We start from the raw sequence: 11,570 nt of genomic DNA, 5'->3' as shown, positions 1-11,570 counted from the left end.
CCTGTGTGGAGTCACATATACGTGTGTGCTCTGAGCATGCGACCCCACATGTGTGAGTCTGCAAGTGCGTAGTTGTATCCCTGAGTGTGGAAAGAGACAAGCCGGAGACTGAGCTGCAGGAAGCTTTATTGATTGAGCAGCTTGAGGGCAAATTCACACCCGGGGAAGGGGTAGTGAGGTGGTGTGGCCTTGGCTGCTTGGGTAGCTGTTTCTGTGGCCGCTGGAGCCACATCTGGGGTCCACTAGGCGCCATCCTGACTGCCCAGCACTTGCACCTGAAAGACAGACTTGTGTGGGCCAAGAGGCTGGGGGGGCCCATGCCTGGTGGTCAGTAACTAGAGAGGCATCGTCGCATCAGCTAAGCAGACCAGGGCTGCCGCTAGGGGAATGGTGGGCTCTGGCATTGCTGGCCTGTCCCCTCCTAGCAGCTGGGGTCATAGTGTGAGAGCACATGTGGATCGGTGCGTGCAGCTGTGTTTGCATGTGCACACCTGCATATGCATGTTTGTGTGCGCAAGAGAGACTGAGTCGCCTGTGGACAGCAAGGGCTGGGGTGTCCACCTCTGCTGGCTGAGACAGATAGGGTGTCTCTGGGATGGTGGGCTATGGGAGCTTCCTTGAGCAAGCAACCAGGGGCAATGGCATTTGGTGGGGGGCCTGGGGAGCAGGGCTGTGGGTCCTGCTATGGCTGCAGGCCTTTAGGGAATGGGTGTCCCCACCCCCCAGCCACAATACCAGCAGCTTGACCAGCTCTGCCTTGTGCATGGGCTGCAGGCTGTCTATGCAGGACTTGAGCTCATTCATCGCTGCTTTGGCATCAGCATTAACATCATAGTTGCTCAGGGGCCCCTCATAGAGCTCCTCCGGGGACCCCACCAGCAGCGTTTGCAGGAAGTCCATGAAAAGCTCAGTGTTGTCCTCCCCTGCAGCCAGCCCTGTGTCGTGGGGGTGAGATGACACTGGGATGGGAGAACTCCCTGCCAACCCCGGAATCTCAGTGGTCTCCAGATTTCCCCGTCACTGCCCCCTTCACATGCCCAGGTGTGCCCCATGGCCATCCCTCCTCTCCGGCCCCAAATCTTCCTTCATAACACCCCCCAGCTCTACCTGCCTTTAGACCCCTCCCATCACCCCTAATGCTGCTGCCTTTGTCCACTCTGGGCTCCCTGGCGTCACTGGGGAAGGAAAGTCAGGCCCTTGACGTGGCAGGGATTTCCCCTCCATGTGAGTTTGGCTGACCTGGGACTTGGAGGGTTGGGTTCAGGCTGGGCTAGTGGCACTGGGCTTGGTGGTGACACTGGCCTGGAGCAGAGCTTGGAGCCGGGTTGGGGTTGGGGTCAGTTGGGATTGGTCTGTGGTTAGGGTGGGGACTAGGGTCAGCAGGGACCCCGGGACCACGGCTCACGTCTGTGTCGTAATGGAGGAGGGTCGGGCCTCGGGGAAGGGAACACCCGTCACTGTGAGGGGCCCGGTGCCTGGAGTTCAGCTTCTCGCCCCCCCACCCCCCCGCGCATGTGCACAGACTCACCGCAGGTGCAGAGCAGCGTGAGGGCCAGCAGAAGGGCGCCGCTCCCCTTCATGGCCGACATCAGAGGTCCCTCGGGAGCTGCGGCGGCCGGCTTTATGCCTCCCAGGTGGCACGGGGCCCGGGGGCGGGCCCAGACGGCCCCACAGGACTTTGGCAGCGAGCACAGGTGGGGATGCCAAGGGCGCGTCCTCACCCCCCACCTGGGGCTGCCAACTAGCAGTGAGGGGCGGTTGGCAAATGGTTTGGGGTGAGGGGGATGTGAGCCTGGTCAGTGAGGAAGGTTGGGGGGATGGGACGTGGAGGGCCTCTGGCCACACCCGCCCGGAACTGGGAATGCAGGCTCATGGGCTGGCACCGGCTCTGAGCCCTGCGACTCAGCCTTAGATCTCCACTGGGCAGGGGTTGGGAGCTTCCTGGGACCTTCAGAGGTGGGGGCGAGGATGGGCCCAGGACTCCGTGGGGCCTGAAATGGGCGGGGCGTCCGGGTGGGAGTGGGCTGAGAGGGACCAGGGTGAGCAGCTGGCCACACTGGGGCATGGCGGGACGTGAGGAGGGGCTGCAGTCTGGGACACGTCTGCGTATGGCCACCCCAGGGAGGTCTAGGGTCTGGGGGAGACATGTTTTAATGGAGGGAGGGTAGGAGACTCAGGCCTCCAACCCGACCACCCTCAGGGCCGCTGTTCAGGGCTGATGGAGTCCTGGCACTTCCACTGTGGGACCTGGCCCCTGTCCTCCTGTCCCTTTGCTGCCACCTGGTGGCTGATGGTGTCCGGCGGGACCGGCCTTCTCGCCCGCAGGACCCTTGGGAGGAACCAGGGGTTCAGCCCCTCACCCGCCCTTGGGCGCTCCTCATTCAGTGCCAGCTTGCACTCCCCCAGGCCCCCAGGTCGACCTGTCTGGGCTCCGTACCATGGCGTCCCTTGTCACCCTGTCCTTCACTTGCCTCCCTTTGGCCCCGAGTCTGCCACAGACCCTATGTCCTAGTCTGGTGCCCTTGCAAACACACAGAGCTTCTCCTCAAGCGGCTGTGCACAGCAGGTACCCTGCAATCCCTGGTGCTAGCATGAGGTGAAGTCCGTAATGATATACATAAAAGGCACTAGCGCACGACCCCAGAAGCATAGGACAAGTGATGTGCAGTCAGGTCATTAGTAACAAAACAGTACGGCTGTGCGGCCAGACAACACTCAGCACAAACCTGATCCCGTTTGCAAAGGCCCAGAGTGCCAGCTCTCCAGCCGGGCTGTCCCACCTTGGGGGGATTCATAACCTTCTTTTTCTTTTTCTGTTGGTATCATTAATATACAATTACATGAGCAACATTATGGTTACTAGACTCCCCCCATTATCAAGTCCCCCCCACATACCCCATTAGTCACTGCCCATCCGTGTAGTAAGATGCTATAGAGTCACTACTTGTCTTCTCTGTGCTATACTGCCTTCCCCCATGTTATGTGTGCTGATCATAATGCCTCTTTATCCCCTTATCCCTCCCTTCCCACCCATCCTCCCCAGTCCCTTTCCCTTTGGTACCTGTTAGTCCATTCTTGGGTTCTGTGAGTCTGGTGCTGTTTTGTTCCTTCAGTTTTTTTCTTTGTTCTTATACTCCACAGATGAGTGAAATCATTTGGTGCTTGTCTTTCTCCGCCTGGCTTATTTCACTGAGCATAATACCCTCTAGCTCCATCCATGTTGTTGTAAATGGTAGGATTCGTTTTCTTCTTATGGCTGAATAATGTCCCATTGTATATGTACCACATCGTCTTTTATCTACTCATCTACTGATGGACACTTAGTTTTCTTCCATTTCTTGGCTATTATAAATAGTGCAGCGATAAACAGAGGGGTGCATATGTCTTTTTCAGACTGGGCTGCTGCATTCTTAGGGTAAATTCCTAGGAGTGGAATTCCTGGGTCAAAGGGTATTTCTATTTTTAGTTTTTTGAGGAACCTCCATACTGCTTTCCACAATAGTTGAACTAGTTTACATTCCCACCAGCAGTGTAGGAGGGTTCCCCTGTCTCCACATCCTCACCAACATTTGTTGTTTGTCTTTTGGATGTTGGCCATCCTAACTAGTGTGAGGTGATATCTCATTGTGGTTTTAATTTGCATTTCTCTGATGATTAGCGATGTGGAGCATCTTTTCATGTGTCTGTTGGCCATCTGAATTTCTTCTTTGGAGAAGTGTCTGTTCAGCTCCTCTGCCCATTTTTTAATTGGATTACTTTCTTTTTGTTTGTTGAGGTGCATGAGCTCCTTATATATTTTGGATGTCAAGCCTTTATCGGATCTGTCATTTACAAATATATTCTCCCATACTGTAGGATGCCTTTTTGGTCTACTGATGGTGTCCTTTGATGTACAGAAGCTTTTCAGCTTGATATAGTCCCACTTGTTCATTTTTGCTTTTGTTTCCCTTGCCTGGGGAGATATGTTCATGAAGAAATTGCTCGTGTTTATGTCCAAGAGATTTTTGCCTATGTTTTCTTTTAAGAGTTTTATGGTTTCATGACTTACATTCAGGTCTTTGATCCATTCTGAGTTTACTTTTGTGTATGGGGTTAGACAGTGATCCAGTTTCATTCTCTTGCATGTAGCTGTCCAGTTTTGCCAACACCAGCTGTTGAAGAGGCTGTCATTTCCCCATTGTATGTCCATTGCTCCTTTATCATATATTAATTGGCCACATATGTTTGGGTTAATGTCTGGAGTCTCTATTCTGTTCCACTGGTCTGTGGATCTGTTCTTGTGCCAGTACCAAATTGTCTTGATTACTATGGCTTTGTAGTAGAGCGTCAAGTTGAGAAGCGAGATCCCCCCCACTTTATTCTTCCTTCTCAGGATTGCTTTGGCTATTCGGGGTCTTTGGTGGTTCCATATGAATTTTAGAATTATTTGTTACAGTTCATTGAGGAATGCTGTTGGTATTTTGATAGGGATTGCATTGAATCTGTAGATTGCTTTAGGCAGGATGGCCATTTTGACAATATTAATTCTTCCTACGTAAGAGCATGGGATGAGTTTCCATTTGTTAGTGTCCTCTTTAATTTCTCTTAAGAGTGTCTGTAGTTTTCAGGGTATAGGTCTTTCACTTCCTTGGTTAGGTTTATTCCTAGGTATTTTATTCTTTTTGATGCAGTTGCGAATGGAATTGTTTTCCTGATTTCTCTTTCTGCTAGCTCATTGTTAGTGTATAGGAAAGCAACAGATATCTGTGTATTAATTTTGTATCTGCAACTTTGCTGAATTCAGCTATTCTAAGAGTTTTGGAGTGGAGTCTTTAGGGTTTTTTATGTACAATATCATGTCATCTGCAAACAGTGACAGTTTGGCTTCTTCATCACCTTCTTTAACTCAGTGCTTCCCTGGCCACCTGGCTCCCAGGAGCAGAGGGTGGGCCTGGGCATCTGTTGCTCAGAATCAGTCCAGATGATTCTGACGCACTGGGCTCGTTCTCATGGAGTTTGCTCACCCAGCTTTTATTTCCCTTCCTGCCCATTTTCCTCCCACTTCTCCAGGGTGCTCCCTGAACTGGGGGTGAACTAGGTGCCCCCTTGCCTGCATTCAGGTTGTGGTTTTTCCCTTCTGCCCCAGCCCATAGCACCCCTGAAACACATGCTCTGCACCCCTTCCTGGGCACTGCCAGCCACAGAGTCACTGACAGTCCCTGCGAGTGCTGAGGATCTGAGATGAGACTCTGCCTGGCTCTGTTCACCACAGTCTGCCTTCTTGGCGACTTTGCCATGCACAGAGCTGACCCGCCTGACACCTCAGCCCTCGGCCCCGGCTTCCTCACCTCCCTCGCCTTGACAGCACCTGATGCCCTCCTTTCTACATTTCTACTCCAAGTACATTTCCCCGCCCTGTGCTGGCTGCCTCTGGTGCCCTGCTGTTCCTCAGGGAGCACTCTGGCAGGCCACCACAGCCCTCACCCGCTTGAATCCACCTGGCCTGGGTCTGCTGCACCTTCAGCACAACCAGCCCCGACTCACACCTGCGTCCCTGGCTGCCTCCCACCATGTCACCAGCTCTGGACAACTGCACCTCTTCCTCCCTGCCTGCCAACTCAGCAGGATGTGGAAGTCCACTGCTGTCCTTCCCACCTGAAGGCAAACTGTTCCTGACTTTCCTGCTCAATGTCAATGGAAAAGAAGGCATTAACAAGATCTGCCACATAGTGGTACGTTCCTAGTTCATGGCTGAGGGTATCCATCAGGCCTGCAATAGAGGGAACAGCAGCATGCATAGGGGGTATGACTTTATTCAATTCTCTGCAATCCACAGTCATACACCAGGAGCCATCTGGCTTTTTTACTGGCCACACTGGGGAATTGAAAGGACTATGAGTGGGCTTTATAATACCCACCTTTTCCAGCTCCTGGAGTTTCTGCAATCTCTTTATGCCCTCCAGGCAGTTTGTATTGTTTGGTATTAGTCACCCACCGAGGCACAGGCAAAGCTATGGGCGGGTGCCCAGCATGTCCCCTCAGAACTGCCTTCACCACAGGTACTCTCAGACTGAACTCATGTGCAGTGGTCTGCAGCCATAGACCCTGCAGGAGATCAATCCCCAAAATATACTCGGGGATAGGAGATATATATACAGTATACTCCTTTGGGGATAGATGCCCTATTCCCAAAGGGATTTGGGCTTGTTTCATTCTGATAGCCTTACCCCTGTGTATCCATCTATGATAGTGGGGGTCCCGGGGAACCACTCAGGGTTACCATGAATCAGTGAACATTCAGCCCCTGTGTCCACTAGGGCCAGGACACGTTGTATGTTCACTGGGGACTGATGGACAGCTATTTCGACATGTGGCCTCCAGTCCCCCGCTGCTCCCTCAGGGCAGGTACCTTGACCCTCCCCTGAGTCAAACCATGTTCCCCAATCACCTTTCTGTGTGGGCTTGGGTGAGGTTGAAGGAAGTCTTGCAAACACACAGGCCAGACTCATGGCTCTGTCTCTGGCCTCTGCCTCTTTGGTCTTAATGGCTGGAACTGCTGCTCTGGTTTCAGCTGTTGCCATAGCTCTAGTAAGATCCTATTTGGCTTCCCATCTAATTTCCTTCCATCTGCTCCTGCCCGTATTAAATCAACCCACATCTGGGTCCTCGTAACCTTCATGGGGCCCTGTAAATTCTTCTTGTGAGTAGCAGATCTTATTTCTTTCCATGTTCTCATTGCTTCTGCCTCTCCTAAGTCTGCTACTGTACATGTCACCTCGCTTATGGGCTGCCCTAAGAGAGGGGAAAGAATGGCCGCTAGAGACCCAAAGAGGAATGTGGGAGCCATTTGAAGCACAACATTTCTCATCCCAGCAGTGAAAATCTCTTGATCTAGGCCATAATTCTCTGGACTATAGATGGCATTTCTTATGCCTAGCTCTCCTGACACCTGTTGGAGCTCAGCATACATCTGCCATCTAACAGGAGAGGATGGCAGATCACCCTGACTGGGCCACACAGCATGAAGTGCAGCCATAAGCCAATTGAGGAGGGAGTGACTCCCTGGGGTCTGATGTGTATTTTGCAATCGCTGCCTCAAGATGGGCTGAACCACCAGGGAAGCCAGCTTTCCCATCTCTGATCCCCACAGAGCAATTCCATCCACCCCCAAGTCCCACAGACGCAGGAGCCAAGCTGATACTGACTCCGATGGCTTCTGCCTAAACGGGGAGCCCAAACCCACCAGCCCAGCCTGAGTACAAGGGCGGAGCATAGAGTCCTCTGTGACCTGGGAGGGGGCCGCTCCTCTCCTTGGGGAACTTTCAGCTGCTGGGTCTTTATTTTCTTTACAACCACTTGGCGTGCTTTCAATACAGGAGGGGCCAGTGCCTCCAGCACCAGCCCTTCATCCCTCCCCAGCTCCTCCGTTTCCGGGGCTGATGGCACTTTTCTCTCCCCTCCCCAAAGTCCTTCTCCGCCACATCCTTTACCTTTTCCACCGTGCCTCGCAGCAATGCCAGCTCAGTCTTCAGCAGCTCTTTTACCTTCACCTCAATACTTCGCAGCTGACGTTCTTGTGCCACCTCTGCCCGTGCTTCCCTCAGGAGTTCGTCTTTTTCCTTGATGGCCTTTTCCTCCTTCAGAGCACCTGGCAGCTCTGCCATCTTGTTCTGTAAGGAATATTCAATGGCACCTCGCTGCTGGTGTTCTCATGCTGCCTCCTCTTGCATCAATACCATTTCCTTCCTCAGGGAATCCACAGAAGTTTGCAGCTTGCATTCTTGGGCCACATTTCTTGGATCTTTTTCAGGAACACGTCTGTCTCTTCTGTAGACTTTTTTAATACTGTGAGAAGCAGCCAACCCACAGTCCCCGCTGCCTCATGGGCACTCTGTCTCTCAAAAGATCTACTTACTATACCAAGGATCACCCCTACTGCCTCAGGTGTCACTCCACTTGCCTTCAGTCCTGGGGTGGGGCCCAGTCCTCCAGGAGGCAAGCCACCTCAGACCCCATACCCATTGAGGGACAATCCACTGTCTCCCCATTCACAGGGGCAGCCCGCTGAAGCACCCCTCCCATAAGGGCAGCCTGTCTTTTTCCTTGGTCAACAGTGAACCCTGCCAACTATGCCAATTGTCTTGCCAATGGGTTTCAGCCCCAGGCAAGTTCGCTATGGAGTCAATGTGACCAAAGAAATTGACAGCAAAATGTTCTTTGGGGTGAAAGGGTTTATTATCTGGCTTGTTCTCCTGGTGGTAGGTTGAGCACTAGCATCTCTGTCTCCACCCAGAGCACTGGGCCGAGCTCTCTATATAGAGCAATAATAGCTAATTTCCCAAAGGTGTGGAAATGGTAGCCTAGCAACAGGCCAGTTACATCATCAGGTGGTTTAAGTTCAGTGAGGATCCTGGCCATAGGAACCCCAACTTCCACACAGTACCATAATAAAAATACTGTTCTTGCATGGAAATACTAAGGTCATCAAACACTGAAGATACGAGACAAACCAGCTAGTCAGACTGTCCAAGTCACAACATCAACAAGCAGGGACCGAAGTGGCTTCTTTTCTTGCAGAAGCAGTAAGTCATTCTGTAATCAAGCATTCTTAGCAGGACTCTTTCCCCTTAATAACCATCATATCTAAAAAGGCATCAACAGTTGTTTAGGATCAGCTTCCATATTGTTCTACAATAGAACGATCTCAAATCTAATGCATGAGTGTTTATGGAAGCCACGGTTTCAGTGTATCCATAAGCATACTGCTTGGGTCAGCTGACATCTTTTCCAAAGCAAGACATCGTCACTAAAGAAAGCGATGCATTGGCTCAGATTCTGGCCTAAGCTCATTGCTCTGCTGACTGCTGTGCAGCAGTTTCCTCTCACTGTGGCTGTGCCATCAGAACACACAACCCCAAACTATACACTACATCAAACTACATCTCTTGGCAGGGCAACCTTCATGGTTTCATTTGGTTCAGAGCTCATAGTTTGGATGGCAGTGAAGCTAAAAACAAAATTCTCATTTTCACATCATCGCTATATTCAAATCACCTATATGCTGAAAGAATTTCTATGTTATCAATAACTGGATTCATCAAGTTGTAATGAAAAATATTTTTGCTACTGTTACTTGTTCTGAGTCTGTCTCGTTAGCCAGGCCCTTAGTATGTTGTGTGGTGGTGGCTTTGGAAAGTGGTGTCTGAGCTATTTTCCATGCCACGATATCAGATGTACCTGACGTTTTCCAGCAATGATGATGCTTCAAGGCTGGGTGCCACCTTCCGGGATGTGGCCTTGGGGACTCAGAGCTGGGTACAAAGCCTGCAAAATGTTAATGTTCACAGATGTGAGATATTGTATCTCTAATAAATGAAATGGGCGTTAGATTTATTTTATTTTATTTTATTATTTTGGTATCATTAATCTACAATTACATGAGGAACATTATGTTTACTAGACTCCCCCCTTCACCAAGTCCCCTCCCACTACAGTCACTGTCCATCTGCGTAGTAAGATGCTGTAGAATCACTACTTGTCCTCTCTGTGTTGTACAACCCTCCTTGTGCCCCCCTACATATGTCTGCTAATAGTAATGTCCCCCTTTTTCCCCCCCTTATCCCTCCCTTCCCACCCATCCCCAGTCCCTTTCCCTTTGGTAACTGTTAATCCATTCTTGGGTTCTGTGATTCTGCTGCTGTTTTGTTCCTTCAGTTTTTTTCTTTGTTGTTATACTCCACAGATGAGTGAAATCATTTGGTACTTGTCTTTCTCTGCCTGGCTTATTTCACTGAGCATAATACCCTCCAGCTCCATCCATGTTGTTGCAAATGGTAGGATTTGTTTTCTTCTTATGGCTGAATAATATTCCACTGTGTATATGTACCACATCTTCTTTATCCATTCATCTGCTGATGGACACTTAGGTTGCTTCCATATCTTGGCTATTGTAAATAGTGCTGTGATAAACATAGGGGTGCATATGACTTTTTCAAACTGGGCTGCTGCATTCTTAGGGTAAATTCCTAGGAGTAGAATTCCTGGGTCAAAAGGTATTTCTATTTTTAGTTTTTTGAGGAACCTCCATACTGCTTTCCACAATGGTTGAACTAATTTACATTCCCACCAGCAGTGTAGGTGGGTTCCCCTTTTTCCACAACCTTGCCAACATTTGTTGTTGTTTGTCTTTTGGATGGTAGCCATCCTTACTGGTGTAAGGTGATATCTCATTGTGGTTTTAATTTGCATTTCTCTGATGATTAGCGATGTGGAGCATCTTTTCATGTGCCTGTTGGCCATCTGAATTTCTTCTTTGGAGAAGTGTCTGTTCAGCTCCTCTGCCCATTTTTTAATTGGATTACTTCCTTTTTGTTTGTTGAGGTGCACGAGCCCTTTATATATTTTGGATATCAACCCTTCTCTGTTAGATTTTTACCTTAATATTATTTCTTTCAAGAAATTCATTTGGTTTTGAACTTATTTATAATTTATATGTAAATCATGCCTGAGTTCTGATAGTTTTATTGTTTATTAGCTAGTATAGCTCTACATATAACGCCCCAATGATGGCTACACTGTAAATGAGAGGCTGTTCTTCCAAGTAAAAAGAATATGAACTCTTTGTCTCCATTTATTTGGAATTAGCTTCTCTGTCATCTGTTTGTATATTGCTGCCCCATCCAGAAAAGATTCCTTTTCCTGACAACAGAAATCTCAGGGAAGCTTGTTTTGCAGTCTGTAAATTAAGATTAAAGAGAAACAATGCATATTATGCTTTTCTAGGTCAGCTAACAATGTTTAAGTATAAAATAAAAAACAAATTTGAGTGAAATGAAAATTAATTGAAGAAAATAAAAAGACATTCCACACACTGGAAGAAAACATTTGCAAAGAGTCATTACTGATAGAAAAATTGCTAACTAAAATACACAAAGAATTCTTAAAACTCAACAGTAAAGAAGAACAATCACTGAGATGAGGAATCGGCTGAAGGGTCTGAGAGGGCTGAGTTCAGGGGATGAGTCAGTGGGCCAGAGACGGATGGAATGCAGTCATGGGAGGGGAAGAAAAGGAGCAGGAACGAGAGCGAGCAGAGCCTCGGGATGTGCACAGGGCCGCTCTGCACACAGTCGCCCCGGGCTGGACGTGCCCCTGATACTCACACATTGAAGCTGTAACCCCCAATGTGCCTATAATTAGAAACAGGGCCCTTAGTGTAGTGATTAAAGTTAAATGAGGTCACAAGGTAGGGCCCTAATTCCATAGACTGGTGTCTTACAAGAAAGGAGGCAGAAAGGCCACCTGAGGCCACAGAGAGAGGATGGCACCGGAACCCTCATCCGGAAACGATGTGGATGAACCCTTAGATATTGTATTTGTAGCCTTCACAATTGTGAGGAAAAAAAAATTCCTGTTGTTTAAACACCGAGTTGGTAGGGGTGTGTTTTGGGAGCCAAAGGAGATAAACAGAAGGCAAAGAAAAAATCTGAAATAAAAAATGAAATAACCATACAATTAAGGGAAAGTATCAGTGTACACAAACGGTTCAAATAAATTTATGTAGATGAGCTAGAGGACCGACTAGGTTAAAT

The 11,570-nt window shown here is 49.2% G+C and overlaps 1 protein-coding gene across 1 annotated transcript; it reads right to left on the bottom strand.

Moving 5' to 3' along the window:
- Window positions 1-108: 108 nt before the first annotated feature.
- Window positions 109-2,037, bottom strand: SCGB1C1 (secretoglobin family 1C member 1). The gene is made up of 3 exons (XM_036927138.2): window positions 1,529-2,037; window positions 736-935; window positions 109-275 (listed from the first exon to the last, which is right to left on the bottom strand). The coding sequence occupies exons 1-3, from the start codon at window positions 1,587-1,589 to the stop codon at window positions 243-245; spliced, it is 294 nt and encodes a 97-aa protein (XP_036783033.1). The 5' UTR covers window positions 1,590-2,037; the 3' UTR covers window positions 109-242.
- Window positions 2,038-11,570: the final 9,533 nt, after the last annotated feature.

The sequence above is a fragment of the Manis pentadactyla genome, chromosome 9 (assembly GCF_030020395.1).
Source record: "Manis pentadactyla isolate mManPen7 chromosome 9, mManPen7.hap1, whole genome shotgun sequence".
NCBI lineage: Eukaryota > Metazoa > Chordata > Mammalia > Pholidota > Manidae > Manis > Manis pentadactyla.
The sequence above is the reverse complement of the archived record's forward strand: the minus strand, read 5'-3'. Positions and strand labels throughout refer to the sequence as shown.

Bases quoted from the DNA above. Each gene is read 5' to 3' on its own strand.
- SCGB1C1 (XM_036927138.2), bottom strand. From the start codon at position 1,589: ATGTCGGCCATGAAGGGGAGCGGCGCCCTTCTGCTGGCCCTCACGCTG. The intron at 936-1,528 runs GTGAGTCTGTGC...CCCACGACACAG, and splicing joins CACGCTGCTCTGCACCTGCG to GGCTGGCTGCAGGGGAGGAC. The intron at 276-735 runs GTATTGTGGCTG...TCTGTCTTTCAG, and splicing joins CAGAGCTGGTCAAGCTGCTG to GTGCAAGTGCTGGGCAGTCA.